The 17,264-nt window shown below is 45.8% G+C and overlaps 1 protein-coding gene across 1 annotated transcript in view; it reads right to left on the minus strand.

Moving 5' to 3' along the window:
- Positions 1-17,264, minus strand: part of EFEMP2 (EGF-like fibulin extracellular matrix protein 2) — a 139,375-nt gene that overhangs the window by 104,724 nt on the left and 17,387 nt on the right. The window contains exons 3-4 of the mRNA XM_086938072.1: positions 8,036-8,084; positions 6,799-7,041 (exon numbers count right to left, since the gene is read on the minus strand). Coding sequence (XP_086794198.1) covers positions 6,799-7,041; positions 8,036-8,084 — 292 coding nt within the window. The remainder of the gene's footprint in view (positions 1-6,798; positions 7,042-8,035; positions 8,085-17,264) is intronic.

Here is a 17,264-nt window from a genome sequence, read left to right on the forward strand (position 1 = left end):
CACTGCTCGAGTTATGTTTGGACGAGTCTCCCCCCGTCTCACTGGGAACAGACATGTCTTGGACCAATTTACTCTCAAGCCTGAGATTTCCCCAAAATTGGAAAGCAGGCAATCCGCCCCCATCAGTGCTCTGTCAGCGTCCTCAAGCAAGAGGAGTAGGTCGTCCGCATAAAGCGATATGCATTGTTGCCCATCTCTGCTCCCAAGGCCTCCTTATCGTTTTCCTGTCCGAACCTCAACTGCAAGGGGTTCCACTGCCAAGGCGAAAAACAGCGGGGACAGCGAGCACCCCTGCCTCGTCCCCGTTCCACCGGGTATTGCTGTGATATCAGCGATCCTATCCTCACTCTGGCCACCGCCGATGTGTATAGTACCTTCGTCCACTGTAGATAGCCCTCTCCTAAGCCAAACCGTCCCAGAACTTTATATAAGTACCTCCATTCCAAGTTATCAAAAGCTTTCTCAATATCTACTGATAAAACCAGTGGTTGTTGCGCCTCTGGGTGATCTTCGTCCAGTAGTCGCACTAGCCTCCTGATGTTCGCGATAGCGTTCCGCGTTGGTATGAAACCAGCTTGGTCCTCGTGGACTAGCGTGGTCATGTGTTGTAACAATCGGGCCGCCAATATGCTGCTCAGTATCTTGTAGTCGGTGGTTGACAATGGCCTATATGAGGCCGTGTTCTCACTCTCTCTCCCTGGTTTCAGCAGTGGGATCACCAGTGCTTCGCGCATCGATTGGGGCAATTGTCCTTACTCTCTGGCCTCCGTATAGACTTCTTGGAGCCTCGGTGCCAACAGGTCAACATATTTCCCATAAAATTCAATGGGTAGTCCGTCTAGCTCCTGAGTTTTGTTGCGGGCCATGCGCTTAATGGCACCTCAAATTTCTCCGAGCTCTATGTCCTTTCCAAGGTCTGTCGCCTGCCCTTGGTCAAGTCCCGGCAAATTCAATTCGTTCAGGAAACTGTCGATTGCAGGGTCTCCGACCTCTAGTTTACTCTTGTAAAGTGCTTCGTAATAACGCTTGAAACACTGCAAGATTTTGTTTTGGGTGTGGGACATTACTCCACCTTCCGTTTCTAAGGCTAGGATAGGGGAACTTCTCTTTTGTGGGGTTGGCCAGCCAGGCCAATAGAGTCCCCGCCTTGTCTCCTTCCGCGTGAGCTCTCATCATGTAGGCCTTATGGTCAAAGCTGCGCAAGCGCTCTAGTTCAACTGCTACTGCTTCTTTAGCTACACTAACCTCTTCCTGGAGTTCCGGTGGCCGGGTCTCGCTATCTCCGCTTCTCGCAGCCTGGATTCAGCTTTGTCTAGATCGCTCATTAGCACCTTTCGTATCCCCGCATACTTCCCTATGCATAGCCCCCTGATGAACACTTTAAAGTTATCCCATTCTATCGCTCTCTTCGCGGTCGTGCCAGCGTTTTCCACAAAGTACTGTTACCCCCTCCTCTAGCATGGCATGGAAGAGCGGGTCATCTAGCGTTTCGGGGCGCAATTTCCAAGTAGGGACACACGAGATCCCAGCCATCCAAACCATAGTAACTAGCAAAGGGTTATGATCTGATATCGTTCTGGTTAGATATTCAGTTCGCACAATAGCAGGCATTACCGCTGAGGAGCACAGTACCGTATCTAGCCATACGTGCAATTCATGCATACTAGAGAAATAGGAGTAGTCTCGGTCTCTCGGGTGTTGTGCACGCCAGGCGTCTATCAGTCCCCCAGCGCACCTACCAATCTAGTCTACCCTTGGTCAAGCGATGTATCGGGGAATCGGCTAGGGGAGGGTGTGATCTATCCAGGGAGACATCCGCAACGGAGTTAAAATCCCTTCCCATTACCATTTGGCTCGCAAAATAATGCGCCAGAGCTCCTGACATCTTAGCCATAAAACCCATCTGATCAACATTGGGCGCGTATATACTACAAAAGGCGATGTCCCTGCCTCTCAGCCTCCCCTCAATTGCTACGTATCTACCTTAAGGGTCGTTTGCTTGTCTAGTCACCTGAAAGGGGACCCCCGCTCTTATCCAGATCAGTGCTCCTCCCTCTAGCAAATGCAGAGTATGTGGTGTTATATACCTGGCCCCTCCATCTTCGCTACAGCGCTATCCCTTCGGCCTTTGTTAAGTGTGTTTCTTGAAGTAGTGCGATGTGTCCTCCCCTACGGACCAGATAGGCATGAACCCTATGTCGTCTCGTCATAGTGTGAAGCCCCCTCACATTCCAGGTAATACATCTCAAATTAGTGGAATCAGCAATTTTCCCATAGCATCCTGTGCGAACGAAAACATTCCTCTGGTTCTGCGTCCACGGCGGCCCCTCCCTAACTCCCCCCAACTGTCTTACTCCCCCCACGCCTCCCCCGAGAACAGGACCTAGTAACTCCCATCTAGCTCCCATCCAAACCATGACATCCCTCAAGCTACTGTTAGGCCCTACAGCAGACACTGTGGGCATGCCTTAAGAGCAATGAGGGGGGACTGGTTACCGACGAGTAGCCGCCAACATCTCTCTAAATCGCAATGTCCACCGGAGCCCTTGACAATCGAGCCCCTCTGATATCCCCCTCCCCCCTCAGCAGCATAAGGTCAATCTCTCCCGACAGTTCACGCCCAGGGGCACGTGCCAGCACCAGGACCATAATCTGGACTTCTCTCCACGCTTGTTTCCCTCGCAACCCATCATTCCTTAGCTGCCTCCCGTTATCTCCCCACCCCCTAGACGTACATCAAACCTGCAATAATGAGTCCGGCAAGTCCAGGGCGGCCCGTTAGCAGTCCCACAGCCGCCCTAACCTTCGTCCAACATCCCGTCCGCCGTGGCCGGCGTGACAGTTGGCAGTCGTGTACTGTCCGCTTCAGACTGTTCAGTGTCGGAGCCATCTTTATCTTTGTCGGAGTCTGTTCGTTCCGGAGATTGTTGGGTTTGCGAGCTAGACAGCGCTACCACTGCCTCCAGTGCACTTCGCCGTTCCGTCTCTGCTTCCTGTGACTGTGGTCTCTTTAAGCTCCTTTGACAGCGTCCAAGCCTCCTTCATCTCCTTTGTCGTTGAAAATCCATGAGAATCTGTTCATTGTGCCCCGTTCCTTTTTTTCCTGCCCTATAGAGTTCCAACCATGCGCAGGCCTCTTCCGGTGTGTCATAGAATTTCGTCGAGCCATCTACTATGACTCGCAGTCTGGCCGGAAACAACAGCGAGTATTGGAGTCCTTCTTCCCTCAGTTCTCGCTTGATAGCTAAGAAGGAGGACTGGCGCCGTTGGGTTTCATATGTGTAGTCCGGGAAGAGGTTCACCTTGCTGTTTCCCACTGGTATGGGCCTTGCATTCGGGCTCTCTGGAGTAGGAGGTCCCTGTCACGGAAGTGAAGTAACCTTGCCACCACTGGCCGCGGGGTACCCTGTTGGGGAGGCCTAGCTGGTACCCTGTGAGCCTTCTCCAGCGTGTAGAAGGTCGATAGGCCCTCAGGAGCCACCACCGTCTTGAGTCAATCTTCCAGGTACTGCACCATGTCCGTCCCCTCTGTTTTTTCTGGTAGCCCCACTACACGGATATTTTTTCGGCGACTGCGCCCTTCTGCCTCCTTCGCTCTTTTCTCTAGCACTCCAACTCGATCCAGTACCTCAGACATAGTGGCTTTGAGGGTAGTCTGCACTGGGCCCATGGCCTGAAGCGTATCCTCCACCGCCGTCACTCTATCCACTAGCTTGCCATGGTCCGCTCGCAAGAGTCCCAGGCCCGTGGTCACCTGCGCTATATCCTGCTGTAGCGCCGCCTTGGTGTCTACTATCGCCGCCAAGATTTTATCCAATTGTAGTTGCAGGCGCGGGTCGCATAGCTGGTCCTGCTCTTCACGTTCATCATTCCCTGGTAGGTCGGTATCCGATTGTTATTGCGTTCCTTCTTTCTTGCCCTTAGGTTTCCCCATGGTGTGCCATCGTGGGGACAGGGACTCTCCACTCCCTTGTCCAACCCTGAGGGTGCCTAGAGTCTCACAGCGTCAAGGGGCGCGCTCCAGTTCCCTGCAACAGCCAGGTCAGTGTGCCGTTCACCCCCTGCCAGATCTTAGTCCAGTGCTGTGCCAGCGTATCGCCCAGATTCTTCAGTCCTTGCCTCTGTCGCTGTATCCATGCCGGCAAAGGCCCCCGGTATGTACTCTGTGTCTCCGTTGAGCGGTCCTCCCTGGGCCACATGATTTACCCCCCGGCGGTGCCCTCTCTTCGTTTCCAATCACCAGGTCAGCAGGTAATGAGGCCGGGTGGGGGAGGTCTTCACTGAGCCCAGCTGTTCAACACTTAAGGATGAGCTGCTAGCCCTTGTATGGCACCACGCCGCACCTCTTCACCGAGGGAAGCAGTAGTGTCCTGCAACCAGTTTCCTGTTATTCAGCTCTGCGCAACGGGATCAGAGCTCGGCGCCATCATCGTAAGTCATCCTTAATAGTATGTCTGCAGACCACAGGTCCTGGGTCGTCAGCTCTCCGATGTAACTGGGCCTCCCAATGTCAATGCTTCGACACTGCAACCCCCTGTCAGACAGTGGTCGCCAGTTATTCAGTGTCCTCCCTTCAAAGATGTCCACGGTCTCCCATTCCCATTGGGGCGGTCGGCCTACTGCTGTAGGTCGTTTCCGCAGTCCGCAACTGTGCCAGGTTCAGGAGTACCAACGGCCGCCACCACAGCCACAGTTCTCCCACGGCTCCCTCTCCACGCCGTATTGCAATCCCAGCTGTGTCTCCGCTCGCGATACTGACAGGTACCAGCCCCAGGCGAGTGCCAGGTGTCCGGGCTCTTATAGTTCCACAGCCCGCAGGCTCCCCGGTCTAGAGGGCATACGGGCTCAGGGCGCCCCAGCGTTCCAATTGGGCGGGCGAGTCTACAGGTCAGCTCCCGTATGGTGCCGCACCCGGACTGCCGTGTCTCCCGCCTCACCGTGCCCTGACCCGGGCCCCCCGTCCCCGTCTCTGCCGCTGTGCAGGGTCGTTGCGAAGCAGGGGGGAGGTACGCTTCACACTCACCCCGCTCCGAAAATCTGTGGCTCGTCTCTCCCTTCTCCACAATTCGCCTTCCGGTGCTAGGTGCAGCTGGGCGCTGGTGTGCGAGCGCTTCTTGCTACCTTGGGCTGGGCAGTCCCCGTCAGGTCGCCATTTTGAGCAGCGCGCCTGATCACCAGTGCTCGGTCCGTCGGCCAAGGACCCGCATCAAAGTTATGTCGAGTGGTCCTGACCCCTTTCTTTATCTCCTGATTAGATCAGGGGGGTCCGGGGAACCTTCACAACAGGATAAATACGGGCTCGGTTACGGAGCTCGCGATCTAGGCAGCCTCCATCTGCGGCACCAAGCCACTCCCCTGCTAGTAATATTTGATCCCTTTGTTTCTCTGAATGGAATCTCAATGTCCCCTTAGATTCATTTAATTGATCTAAACCATTGACCTGAAAATTCTCTGTAAGGACTCACTCAGAAATTCCACATCCTTTTATCGGAGCCTACCGCGGATCATGTCCAGAAGTTTGCCTGCAATGTCTTTAGCAGAAGAGTGAGAAGACCATAAAGATACATAGTTTCCAACAGGCGCAGGCAGGTTAATGTTGCAGTAGATAGTTCAATTAGCTCAGACAAAAACAATTTACAAGTATATCAATTGGCTCAGGAAACCAATCTGTTCTGGAGGTCCGTGACTAGTTTGAATCATTTGGTTTAAATTTCATGTAAGAGCCAAATAGTTTGAAAAAATAAATAGGGAGAAACACATAGGAAGGAAATAAGCTTGAAGAAAAAATTCAAATTGACAGTTAGGGTAAGGTGAAATTTTCAGGGGATACCAGTAGTCTGGTCAGGGAGAGGGTGGTGTCCTTTGTAGTCACACAGTTATCAAAAGGTCTACCATGCCCGGGGACCTAATCGTTCCCGCTCATTGCCACTGGTACCTACCTGATACAGTGTTTTTGGACATACTTGGAGTCCTAATTAATTAAGGTGATAACTGAGGAACTCTAAGGTATTTTTTTTTTTAATCAGAGACCGATTTAAATAAAGTTGATTTAAGACTAAGAACACAGTTATTAGGTAAATACTTTCAGAGTTACGATTTTTCAAAGTTCGGAAAAAATATCACTGTATTTTTAGATTATCTGGATCCCGCTTTGTCCAGTAGTTTTATCCAAGAACTCCTTCCTACCTCCAAGTCTTCAAGGAGGTTTAATCAGCTCTGGTGGTACTATCTTACCAGGCTGGGGAGATGATGCCAATGATGCAACATGACACTATTATCTCTGTGAGGCAACCTCTCCTATAAAGGATGTATTTCGCACTTAATCAGAATCTTGCTATTTATACCTGTAGAAATACTGAACACTTTCCTAAAATCTAGGAATTTGTCTACCTTCTGATACTTTGGTTTATCTTTTTAGCAGCGTACCTGGTTATGATATACTAGTTTTGTGTTGGAGGGACGTATGGAACCATTTCATCTACCTCTCTATTTTGTGATAATACTTCTATGTGAGTCCTCAGTGCTGTGAAGATTAGCAAGCAGGCAGAGAGCCTTTATCTGCAATACTTCATAATTACAGCAGTCACTGCAGGGCGGGCATTTACTGATAATAAAAAAGTTGAATGTACAAATAGAAGCCAAAGGCAATAAAAATCACTGAATAGTCCAATATTGATGGCTTGTCAGTTCAATCTCACTTTTTGAAAGTGCAAAAAATATACTTCCTTTATTCGGTTCATCTCAGATAAGACTGCACAGATATGGGAATGTCATCAGAGTGAAACTCTCCTTACTTACCCACACAGGAATTTGGTTCCTGGGCATCCGGCTCGTAGCCCGGTGGACAGGGGTTTTCGAAGTGCTCTCTGGTCACAGGTGGTTGTGGTGGAAATGGGCGTGGTGCAATGGGTGGCGGTCCCTCCGAGTGGGCATCATTGATGACTGAGGCAGATCGAGGAAGGCAGAGATATCCCCCATAGTGGTTAATGCACTTCATCTCCCCCTTGCAAGCATCTGGAATTGTCTCACACTCATTGACATCTAAAGAGGAAAGGATATGATTACAGGTAGTTATGTATGGTTATGTTATTAATATTTGTATAATGCCATCTATGATTAGTATGGTATCATATTTGTTGTCTAGATCTGGGTTCTCTTTTTGTATGGTTCTGGGTAACCATTGACCTGTTTGGTGCTACACTTATGAGTGGCTGCCGTTAGTCAGGATTGGTTTGGTGGAAGCCTAATTTACCAGTGTTTTTGTTGGCTAATATGAAAGTAAAATGAATTTGATCCAAATATGGATCTTTGAATTGTGTTATATGCATAGATAGATGTGGCCAAGGACTTTGCATGTTTTCTTTGGAATGAGTGGTCACATGTCCGTTGCTAGGCATGCGTTTGTTTCTTAGACAGGCTTCACTAGCCACAAATGCAGTGATAACATAAGGATGGTATTATGTGCTATTAACCATGATACCATTGGAAGAATTCTAGACCTGACAGTCCCTCTCTGGATAGATGATGCTAAGATTCTCCATGAGTGTGACTCCCTTTGAGTAGTGTGTGCTGTAGAACTGTGAAAATGAGATGCTAATGTGCTTGGTGAGAGTTACGATCTTAGGTTCTCATGTACGTTTAATGTTTTGAAGAGAGGCTCCTCATGAACTGCCTCAATCTGGCAGTAGAGACCTTATGTAACCCCCTTTGATAATTTCAATGCAACCGACATTCTCAGTAGCAGTTTCTTGACCTGGAAGAACGAGATGTAAGCCTATGTCACTTTTCAACAAGGCACTGTGGCTGCTGAGTTCTGAGAATCCAAAGTCCAGCTTAACAAGTGTTATCTACATTTAAGTTTAGAAATTCCATACTTGTGGGTACGCTTAATTGAAGGATTTAATTGTTCTCTATCTATGCAGACTTCTTTTTGAATCAGAACAGCAAACTTTACTTGTTTAACTTTATTACCAGTGGGATCAGACCTCCTCTGGTTCTTAAGCACACCTTGAGGAACAGCCAACCTAACTCTTACCTTTGCAGTGCTGCGTCTCCCGGTCCCATGTATATCCTTCTGTGCATTCCTGCAATGGGGAGAATAGATATGATCGTGAGATTGTCTATGAATTGTTTTTCCAATTCACCTTTGACCAACGGCAGATGGCGCAGGAAAGCGCAGTGGTAAGTTGACAGACAACGGAATAGGTAAAATTAAATAACTAAATAAAACCTACTCAGTAATCTGTCGATTCCCCATCCCACCCCTCCGCCCTGCGCCAACGCGCTTACCTGCACCGGTCGCAACTCCCTATGACCATGTTTAAGCATCCAGCAATAGCTAAAGCCACAATGCACTGAGACCTTTTACTACCCTACTTTTTAGGTCTGGCTGATTAGCTCAGCTATCTGTCGACCTACTGGTACCAACTCTTTAACATATATTTAGAGTGGCGTTGGCTCTACCCCACAGCAGTATTACATACTCACCTTATTCTCTCGAAGGTTTGGTGTGTCATTTTGTCTCTATAGTATGTTTACATCCAATGCATGAGGGACTGTTTTACAGCTCTAAAGTATATAGAATAATTAAAAATGACATTATTTATATCATAGATGCATTCTTTAGAGAAAGTGATTGGTTTTCGTTTTGTTTTTTCCCTATGGCACAGCTGGGGGTTTTTAAACTATTTTATTTAGGACGCAAAATTCAAGCCAGACCAATTGATTTTGCCAATGCGTTCTCCCCTGCCTCTATTTCCTACATGTTTCTCTTCCTTCTTGCCTCATTTCCTTCCTTTTTATCTTGTTCAAACTCTGCTGACGAAAATTAAGTCATGTTTCGGAAAGTGAGTGCTGTGTTTTACACTTGAAAATGTCATTTTCGTCCTAGTTACGCCAAGAGCTTGTAGTTCTAACCATATAGGACGCCAGTTTAGTGTCTTTAAAACCGGAGGAAATGGCATCCGTCTTTTTCTGCTGTGCCTTTCCTGGACTGCCTCAACAGTCGGTAAAAGCATAATGTTTGTATGTGAGCAAGGGGGTGAGCATAACTTTAGGGCACCTTCACTTCACTCACTTCTTTCTAGATAGGTACGTATAAAACTACAGCCTTCGTGATGCACGTGGCGATCGCGGGAGGTGAACGCGCTAAACAGGAAGTCCTGTTTCAAGAACATTCCAAACTGGGAAGACATCTCCCCAGAGCCCCAGCCTGTGCCTCCCTGTGGAAGCAGTTCTTGTTCGGTCCAGATTGTCAACGTGCGGCTTGGCACTGGACTGAGGCGTCATCCTCCTGTGGTCTGCTCTGCTCCCACCCGTTGATTCTCTTCCATCGAGCACTGAATGTGTTCCAAGAACAGCCCGCAGGCCGCCATGACTCAGCCCGATAGAGAGTGCGGCAGCAGCGTGTGTTTGAGCAATGCTGGCGCGCGAGGGGTTCAGAGCCCTCGTGACCGGAGCCAACATCCAGTGGTGCTACGGTGCTACAGGCATCTCAAGAATGTGAAAAGCGGGCACCGTGCCAGGGAGCATTGGAAACAACTCCTTATCCACAACATGCGACGTCTTTAGCGTTTTAGAGTTTGGTAAAAACATTATAGGCACGAGATCCTACTGATTGCCAAATCTTGGTGGTTTCGCAATTGCTCCAAGGCAACCCTGCCTCCATTAGTTCCCAGATCCGCAGAGGTTGCGTACTTTAATGAGGCCTGAGGGGAGTTTTATTATCTCCATATGATGCCCCTCTCCTTGTAGCCGTCAACTCTGCTGGTGAGGGATTTCAGCCTCCGGAGTCAGTGCCCATTCAACTATGGTTCATACGGTCAGAAAAAGTGGGAAAACCTTTATTTACTCCGAGCTGTATGCAGTATGAAAGACTAACATATAGATTCATCAAAGTCCTCTTTTGCGAGTCTGTATTAGCGATTATTAAGGAATCGCTATTACAGACTCGCAAAACGGGATGCATGTAGAAATCGCAATATTTTTTGAGATTTCTACTGCTTCCTTATTTGCGATTCGCAAATTGCGAATCGCAAATAAGGATGCGATTTCCCATTCATTCCTATGGGCCTAAAGGCCCATAGGAATGAATGGGGAGTCAATCCTTATTTGCGATTCGCAATTAGCGAATCGCAAATAAGGATGCGATTTCAAGGGTGCCAGGGGTGTCCAAAGGACACCCTGTAGCACCCCTGAAATGGAAATGTACACTGATGTTGCGCACACACATGTCCAAAGGACATGTGTGTGTGTAACATGCAACTTTTTTGTTATTTACCACGTAGTTAGACTTCGCGTTAAATAGCGGCCCCAGATTGCGAATTCGCAATTTTCAAATGCTTCATGCATTGCATATAAGGAATCGCAAATCGCGATTCCTTAAATGCAATCGCAATTTGAGAACTCGCAATTATTTGTGAATTCTTAAATTGCGAGAGCATGAACCATTGATGAATCTCAAATGCAATTTTTGCGGGCGCAAAGGGCTGATTTTTGCGATTCGCACCGTTTGCGCTCACAAAAATGTTTCATGAATCTACCTGTAAGTCCTACGTTTTCGCAGATTCATTTGTTAAATATTTCATTATTTTAGGACTACGAGCACAAAACAAAGGCTGCATCTAGAGCAGGTGAAGAAATGAACAATCCTTGGCCAATTCATTTACATAAGGAACAGAAAACCCATTAGATCAAGACTCATTATCGTATACTGCATTCAACATTAATTCCCAACAATAGGTATGGGAAAATACATTTGGGTGTTACTGTGAGGAACAGAGGCGATGGCGTAGTGGGCAGGAAGACCAACTGCAGATCTGTCCTTGATTTTTGAATATTTTTCAAAATTGCTAATGGAGTAAGAACATTCTTTGAATGAGTGGCCAACCCAGCCCTGTGATTCATATGTGTAGTCCCTGGTAAGTGGTGTGTTCAGGAAGATAAATTGAGCATATTAGTACTAGGCTCACGACTTCTGAAATGTCTTACCTTTAAAGGGTTTGTGCTGTTAAAGTGTCAATACATTTTCTTGGTGATGTTATGGTCCTATATTTCATTAATCCAGATAATTAATTAACTGTTTTTGGTAAATTAGGGCTATTGTGATTTTTAATTCAGACATGTTTCTATTATTGTACATCTGGTTGACAACTCCGCACTTGAGTATGTGGAGACTAGCACTGAACTATGAGTATCCTGTCAATTTACCCCAATACTTTTCAGAGAAAAACATTTAATTGAGAACATTTTGTTAAAATAGTATACAGCTGAAAAATAATATCAGAGAAATATATCTAATCAAAATTTGGATAATAAGGTGCGGGACGGATTAGGATGTGCGAAAGTGACAGGGTCAGGCCGAACAGTCTGTGGGGAAGAAAGAAGGTTAGTTCGGGTAGTAGCAATATAGAGAGATAAAAAGCTATTGTTGGAGTCAAGGTGAGTCTAGGTATGGTAGAGGCTAGGGTGAAGGTAAGAGTACACAGGAGGAAGTTAGCAAGGTTAAGGTATGGTTTATTAAGGTTCTGGTAGGATTCGAAATGTGGTCAAGTTTAGAGTTAGATACAAGGTGTAGGTGAGGTTTGGGCTCTACAATGGTCTGGAGTCTGGATAGGATCAAAGGTTAGGGCTAGGCTTTAACATGTTATTAAAAAATTTTTGGACCCATAGATAATTGAATTATTTCAAAAGAAGAGAGAATACTATAATTCACAGGATAACTTTAAACAGTTTTAACTTACGTTGCAATTTCACCTCAAGATGTAGCAAACTGCCTATTTCACTGAAATGCCGTTAAATGAGAAAGTGTCTCCGATTGATATTTCTCTGAGATGTACTTAAATGAAGTTAGATAGATTTTCGCTATGAATGTAGGGCTGATAGCTGCTATGACAGAAAAGAGAGGATTTTTTTCAGGGGACAAAAAAACACCTGGAAGGGAGGTGAGACCATCTGAACATTTCAGGAAGACTAGCATACGTTCTCCCAGTACGTGAGCATCAAAACAAATAAAGAGTCTGTCTGCCTAAGCTGAGAGAAACCCACTGACAAAATTACCGCCTTGGGTATTTTGATATACAGGAGAGGAGAAACTCTTTCTTTTATATACAACACTCACTCACTGTAGTAGTGACATGCTTCATTATCAGGTTCATACTGGCTGCTAAAAACCAAGACGAGCTCGACCGTAAGCCAGGGAGCTCTTTGTATATATATACTTTTTTTGTGTCCGGTGGTTAATATTAAAACTTTAAAAAAGGACTCATCCACGTCCAGGTATCCCTTTATTTGTGTGGTGGTTGGGCGCAATAAAAATAATTATCTCAATAATTATGGGGGGGGGGGGCAATCAGGGAGTGCAATGGTCCTATGACCTTCAGTTTGTCAACATGTTTCTGCCCTATTCCTATGGCTAAAAAATGGCCACTGCTGTTGTTTTGGAAATTTAAGGTTTCCTTAACGTAGTTTTTTTTTTAACTAGATGGAACACATGATATTCTCCACATCTGAGGGCTAGCAAGTTTCCCGTGTACGTACCCCCGAGTGTATACTCAGCCCGGCCAAGTGAGACTCACTACAGTCAGGAGTAGTGAATCCCAGACAGCCAGACTTTTTTTTGGTTTTATTTTTATGTGGGCACTTAAGATTATTGGCTGGCTCATTTTGTGTTCCTGGTAGTAATCAGGACGGGTTGGGATTTCAAATCCCACCAGGCTTTTGCGACACAACACGACTCGCACAGCATTTGAGACTGCGTTTCCCATCCAACATTCACTGCACATTCTGTGTCGCCTACAGCGCAAATCGCCTCATCCTCACATATGCGCTCCATCACTTTCAGGTGCGAGTAACACAAATAAAAGCACTTCCCGGATGTCATTTTTTTTATACGGCAAGCCAGACAGTGCGATACCAAGTAGGTACACAGCAGTTTCGTGACCCTCGACATTGTGAGTACAGGACTTCATTCCTCATGTAGCCAATGTGCAACTTTTACCTCTAGACCTGCAGCTGAGAGCAGCAATTTCTAATCCTGCATATTAAATGTCTTTGTTTTCTGACCCGGAGAGACATTGGCAATCATCTCTCAACCGCAGCACTCCAGACTAGCAGTTCAGAGCGTTTTCTTTAAAAGAATGTATGAGTTTGTTTGTCTTCTCATTTGCTATCCCTGTACACCTTAGTGTTTGACCACAGGACGAAAACACCATCCACACCCCGTGGGGCTTGATAATAACACCTGTATGGGTAAGGTTTGTAAAAAAAAAGTGATTTAATGTGCATGTCTATTTTGTTTAAGATGCCTACCACACACACCGTGACATAAGCTATTTTAGATCATGCATGGCTTACAGTGACCACTATTATCACAATGTAACAAGAGCAGTGTTCACATAGAGTATTCGTCGTTCTGACAGTTTACATAAGACCAGACGTGCACTTGTTCATAACAAACAGGCTTAGAATGAACAGTACATGAGAAACCCACACATAGCGTGCTTCGTACATGTATACTCAGGTATTCACCATGTTGTGACAGCATAAAACCTGTTTGTCTGTTCCCACAGGTACCTTGCATCTAGTATTATAGTACCAGTCTCGTGACAGGCATTTAGCCACCACTGTCGCATGCACAGATATGTGCATGCAAGAATTATTTACCCATTTATAGTTTCACACAAGGGCGGAGATGTTTATATTGTCCTGATGAATGCCCAGGACGATTTTTTGGCCGTAAGAATAGGGCAAAGACATATTGAAACAAGCATTTGCTATGTAATAGGTCTCGCATTTGCAAGAGTTTAAGCTATTTGCATTGTAAACACAAAGAATAGGTAGTAGTGTTCCCAAAGGGAAACGTCCGCACAACACTCTGAAAGACAATCTAGTTATATATACAGTTCGTACACATTTGGTAATCTGACTCATGAGAAAAAGTTTTAAACAGAAGGGTGCTACAGAGACTCAGGGCACCTACCACCTAAAGGTGCCGTCAGTACACACTGGGTGTGTGTCACATAAATTTCAACAAATTTTGAGAATCTATTTACAGCACTCCTAAGACTTCGTAATCCTATAATCCGGGCAAAAGTTAAGGACCCTCAGTATAACACACTCTACTTGTCATAGAGTATTCCAAAAGAAACAGATAGCAAGGTTAAATTCAACGGGGATTTCCAAAGAGAATTCAAAGTATAGTCCGATTAGTTTGTTTTCTTCAGTCTTTGTCTTTATTTTCAATTTCGTAAAACAGATATTACCAGCAAAAAAAGGTCACCAACACGTGTTTCGTCCTACACAAGGACTTTTTCAAGGCATGAACACGGCGGAGTGAAGCATGTATTGAACATCAAGGTGAACGAAATAAACCATGGTTTGTCAATGAAGCAAAATATCAATAATATTGATGGCAGGGTAGTTACTCAAAGTAGGGAATGAGGAATGCCTTCAAGTCTGTTCAACAGTCACGATAGTCAAATGCGACACAGCCAATCTGCTAGCTATATGTTAGTCGATAAGTAAATACACGTCTATATGTATAGGATTCATCTGGACGAACACTGGATAGCTCGTTACGGGGACTTCTTGTGTGAGGAAATGCGATGAGCCTAACTTTCGCTTAACAACTTATCATGGTTGCAAGTGTACTAATTTGAAAAACACTGTCCTACTATCCAGTGTTCGTCCAGATGAATCCTATACATATAGACGTGTATTTACTTATCGACTAACATATAGCTAGCAGATTGGCTGTGTCGCATTTGACTATCGTGACTGTTGAACAGACTTGAAGGCATTCCTCATTCCCTACTTTGAGTAACTACCCTGCCATCAATATTATTTATATTTTGCTTCATTGCCAAACCATGGTTTATTTCGTTCACCTTGATGTTCAATACATGCTTCACACCGCCGTGTTCATGCCTTGAAAAAGTCCTTGTGTAGGACGAAACACGTGTTGGTGACCTTTTTTTGCTGGGAATATCTGTTTTACGAAATTGAAAATAAAGACAAAGACTGAAGAAAACAAACTAATTGGACTATACTTTGAATTCTCTTTGGAAATCCCCGTTGAATTTAACCTTGCTATCTGTTTCTTTTGGAATACTCTATGACAAGTAGAGTGTGTTATACTGAGGGTCCTTAACTTTTGCCCGGATTATAGGATTACAAAGTCTTAGGAGTGCTATTTGCATTGTAAGTGACAATGCCTTTTATTTATGTTTTAAAAACCAACACAAAAAATAAACGGCATTGTCATTTAATAATGACAATAGCTCAAAGTTTTGCAAGTGCGAGACCTATTGCATTGCAAATGCTTGTTCTTGCTTATGCAATGGTTATACATTTTTATACGGTGGGAACTCTAGCTCTACATGACCGTTATTTACATTACACTTTCACCTTAATTTTCTACAGGCAGGGGGTTAAGTGATTTGCCCATCAACACTGGGTGTTGAGCAGACGCCCACACTCGAACCTGGTCGGCAGCGCTGTCCGTAACACCACGATCTGGGTGGGGGGAGGGAGGCAGACAGAAGTCATCCGAAATGAATGCTTGGCTGGTTTTGACCTCGAGCTGAATCAAAGCCAGGGTTCAAATTTGAGGTGACTGGTCGCCCACCTCGATTTATAAAGAAGACCCTTGGGTAACTGGAGGAGAGAAAAGACACTAAAAGCAGCCCTTAGAGACCCCCCACCAAGAATTAGGACCCTCAGGCAGTGGAAGGAGACCTAAGGGACAGAGGAAGGAGGCCAGAGCTCCTTTCTGGCAGGGTAAAAAGGGGCGCTGTGCTTATGGTTGGGACATTACTACATATGCAATGTTTTGCAAGGGGATCATTATTTTGTGTTACACACTGTTCACAGAAATGCCATAGGTTGTGTAGTAATTCGATTCAGGGGCATATGGATTGGTTGAGGGACATGGATGTGAGGTGGGGGGCAGACAATGTAGGAACACAGTCCCAGAGGCAGTGGGACAGATCAGGACCATCCTTTGAACCCTCTGAGGATTGTGCAACACCTCTTACCCCTCTATTGGGCAAGTGGGGTGGGCTAAAGCGAAGGCTGGACAATTCATGCCAATGTGGACAGTGGTAGAAGTGTGGCTGGCAGTGATGTCTAACTCGGCACTATTAAAGCACTGAGAGGCACGCAGCCGGATGCACAGAACTTGTGTATCTATTCTACTCTGCTCAGATGGCGGTGAGAGCGTGCCCTTACCATTGTGTGGTACTTTCTGAGCCTATAGAACAGAGCATGGCTTACACGCCCCCCGCAGCTCCCCCACCCCCAAGTGCCTGGTCTATTGCCTCCCCCTTCTCCCGATTAAAACAAAGGCCTGTAATGCAAGTGCAATGGACACTCTCGCAAGTGATCTGTAACTCGTGCCACATCAGAGACTTTTGAGCTCAGTGCTTTGAATAGAGTAAACTGAGAGGGAGCGTAGAGCCAGACACAGCCCAGCATTCTAGTTTGACCCTAAGAGCCTGATCATGAGTCGAGCCCAGCCAAGTCATCAACATATTCGTCATATAAATAGTGGAATATGCCATGTGAAACCCGCTTCCAAAGAAGCCAGAGTGTCTGAGAGTGTCTGGAAGAGACACCGTGCGTGAGCGTGCGTGAGCTAAATCTCCAGTCCGGGTGGGCAGGGCCTAAGGGAGACAGGGCGGACACAAACCCCGCTTCCAGATAAGCCGGACACAAAACCAAGGACAATAGATCTTGCCAAGGCAAAGCAGCGCATGCGCTGCAACGCAGGCGAGACCTAAAAACTGAGGGTTATACGAACATTGCACTCATTGATTGCAACTCTCTATAATTATTAAGAGAATTATACTTTATTGTGCCTATTCACCCCACAAATAAATACCTGGGCGTGGATGAGTCATTTTAAAGTTTTTATATTAACCTCCAGTCACCCCCAAAAATTATTATATATATATATATATATATATATATATATATATATATATATATATATATATATATATATATATATATATATATATATATATATTTTTTTTTCCCTTCCAAAAAGTTCCTTGGAATACGGTCCTGGTTTTTAGCAGCCAGGATGAACCCGATGATGAAGCATGCCGCTACTGAAGTGAATGGGGGTTGCATATAAAATAATGTGTTTCTCTACCCTTGTATCTCAAGATACCCAAGACAGTAATTCTGCTTGTGGGTCTCTCTCAGCACGGGCAGATGAATACTTTATTTATTTTGATGTTAGCTGCTTTCAACAGACCTTC

The sequence above is a fragment of the Lissotriton vulgaris genome, chromosome 9 (genome assembly GCF_964263255.1).
Source record: "Lissotriton vulgaris chromosome 9, aLisVul1.2, whole genome shotgun sequence".
Taxonomy (NCBI): domain Eukaryota; kingdom Metazoa; phylum Chordata; class Amphibia; order Caudata; family Salamandridae; genus Lissotriton; species Lissotriton vulgaris.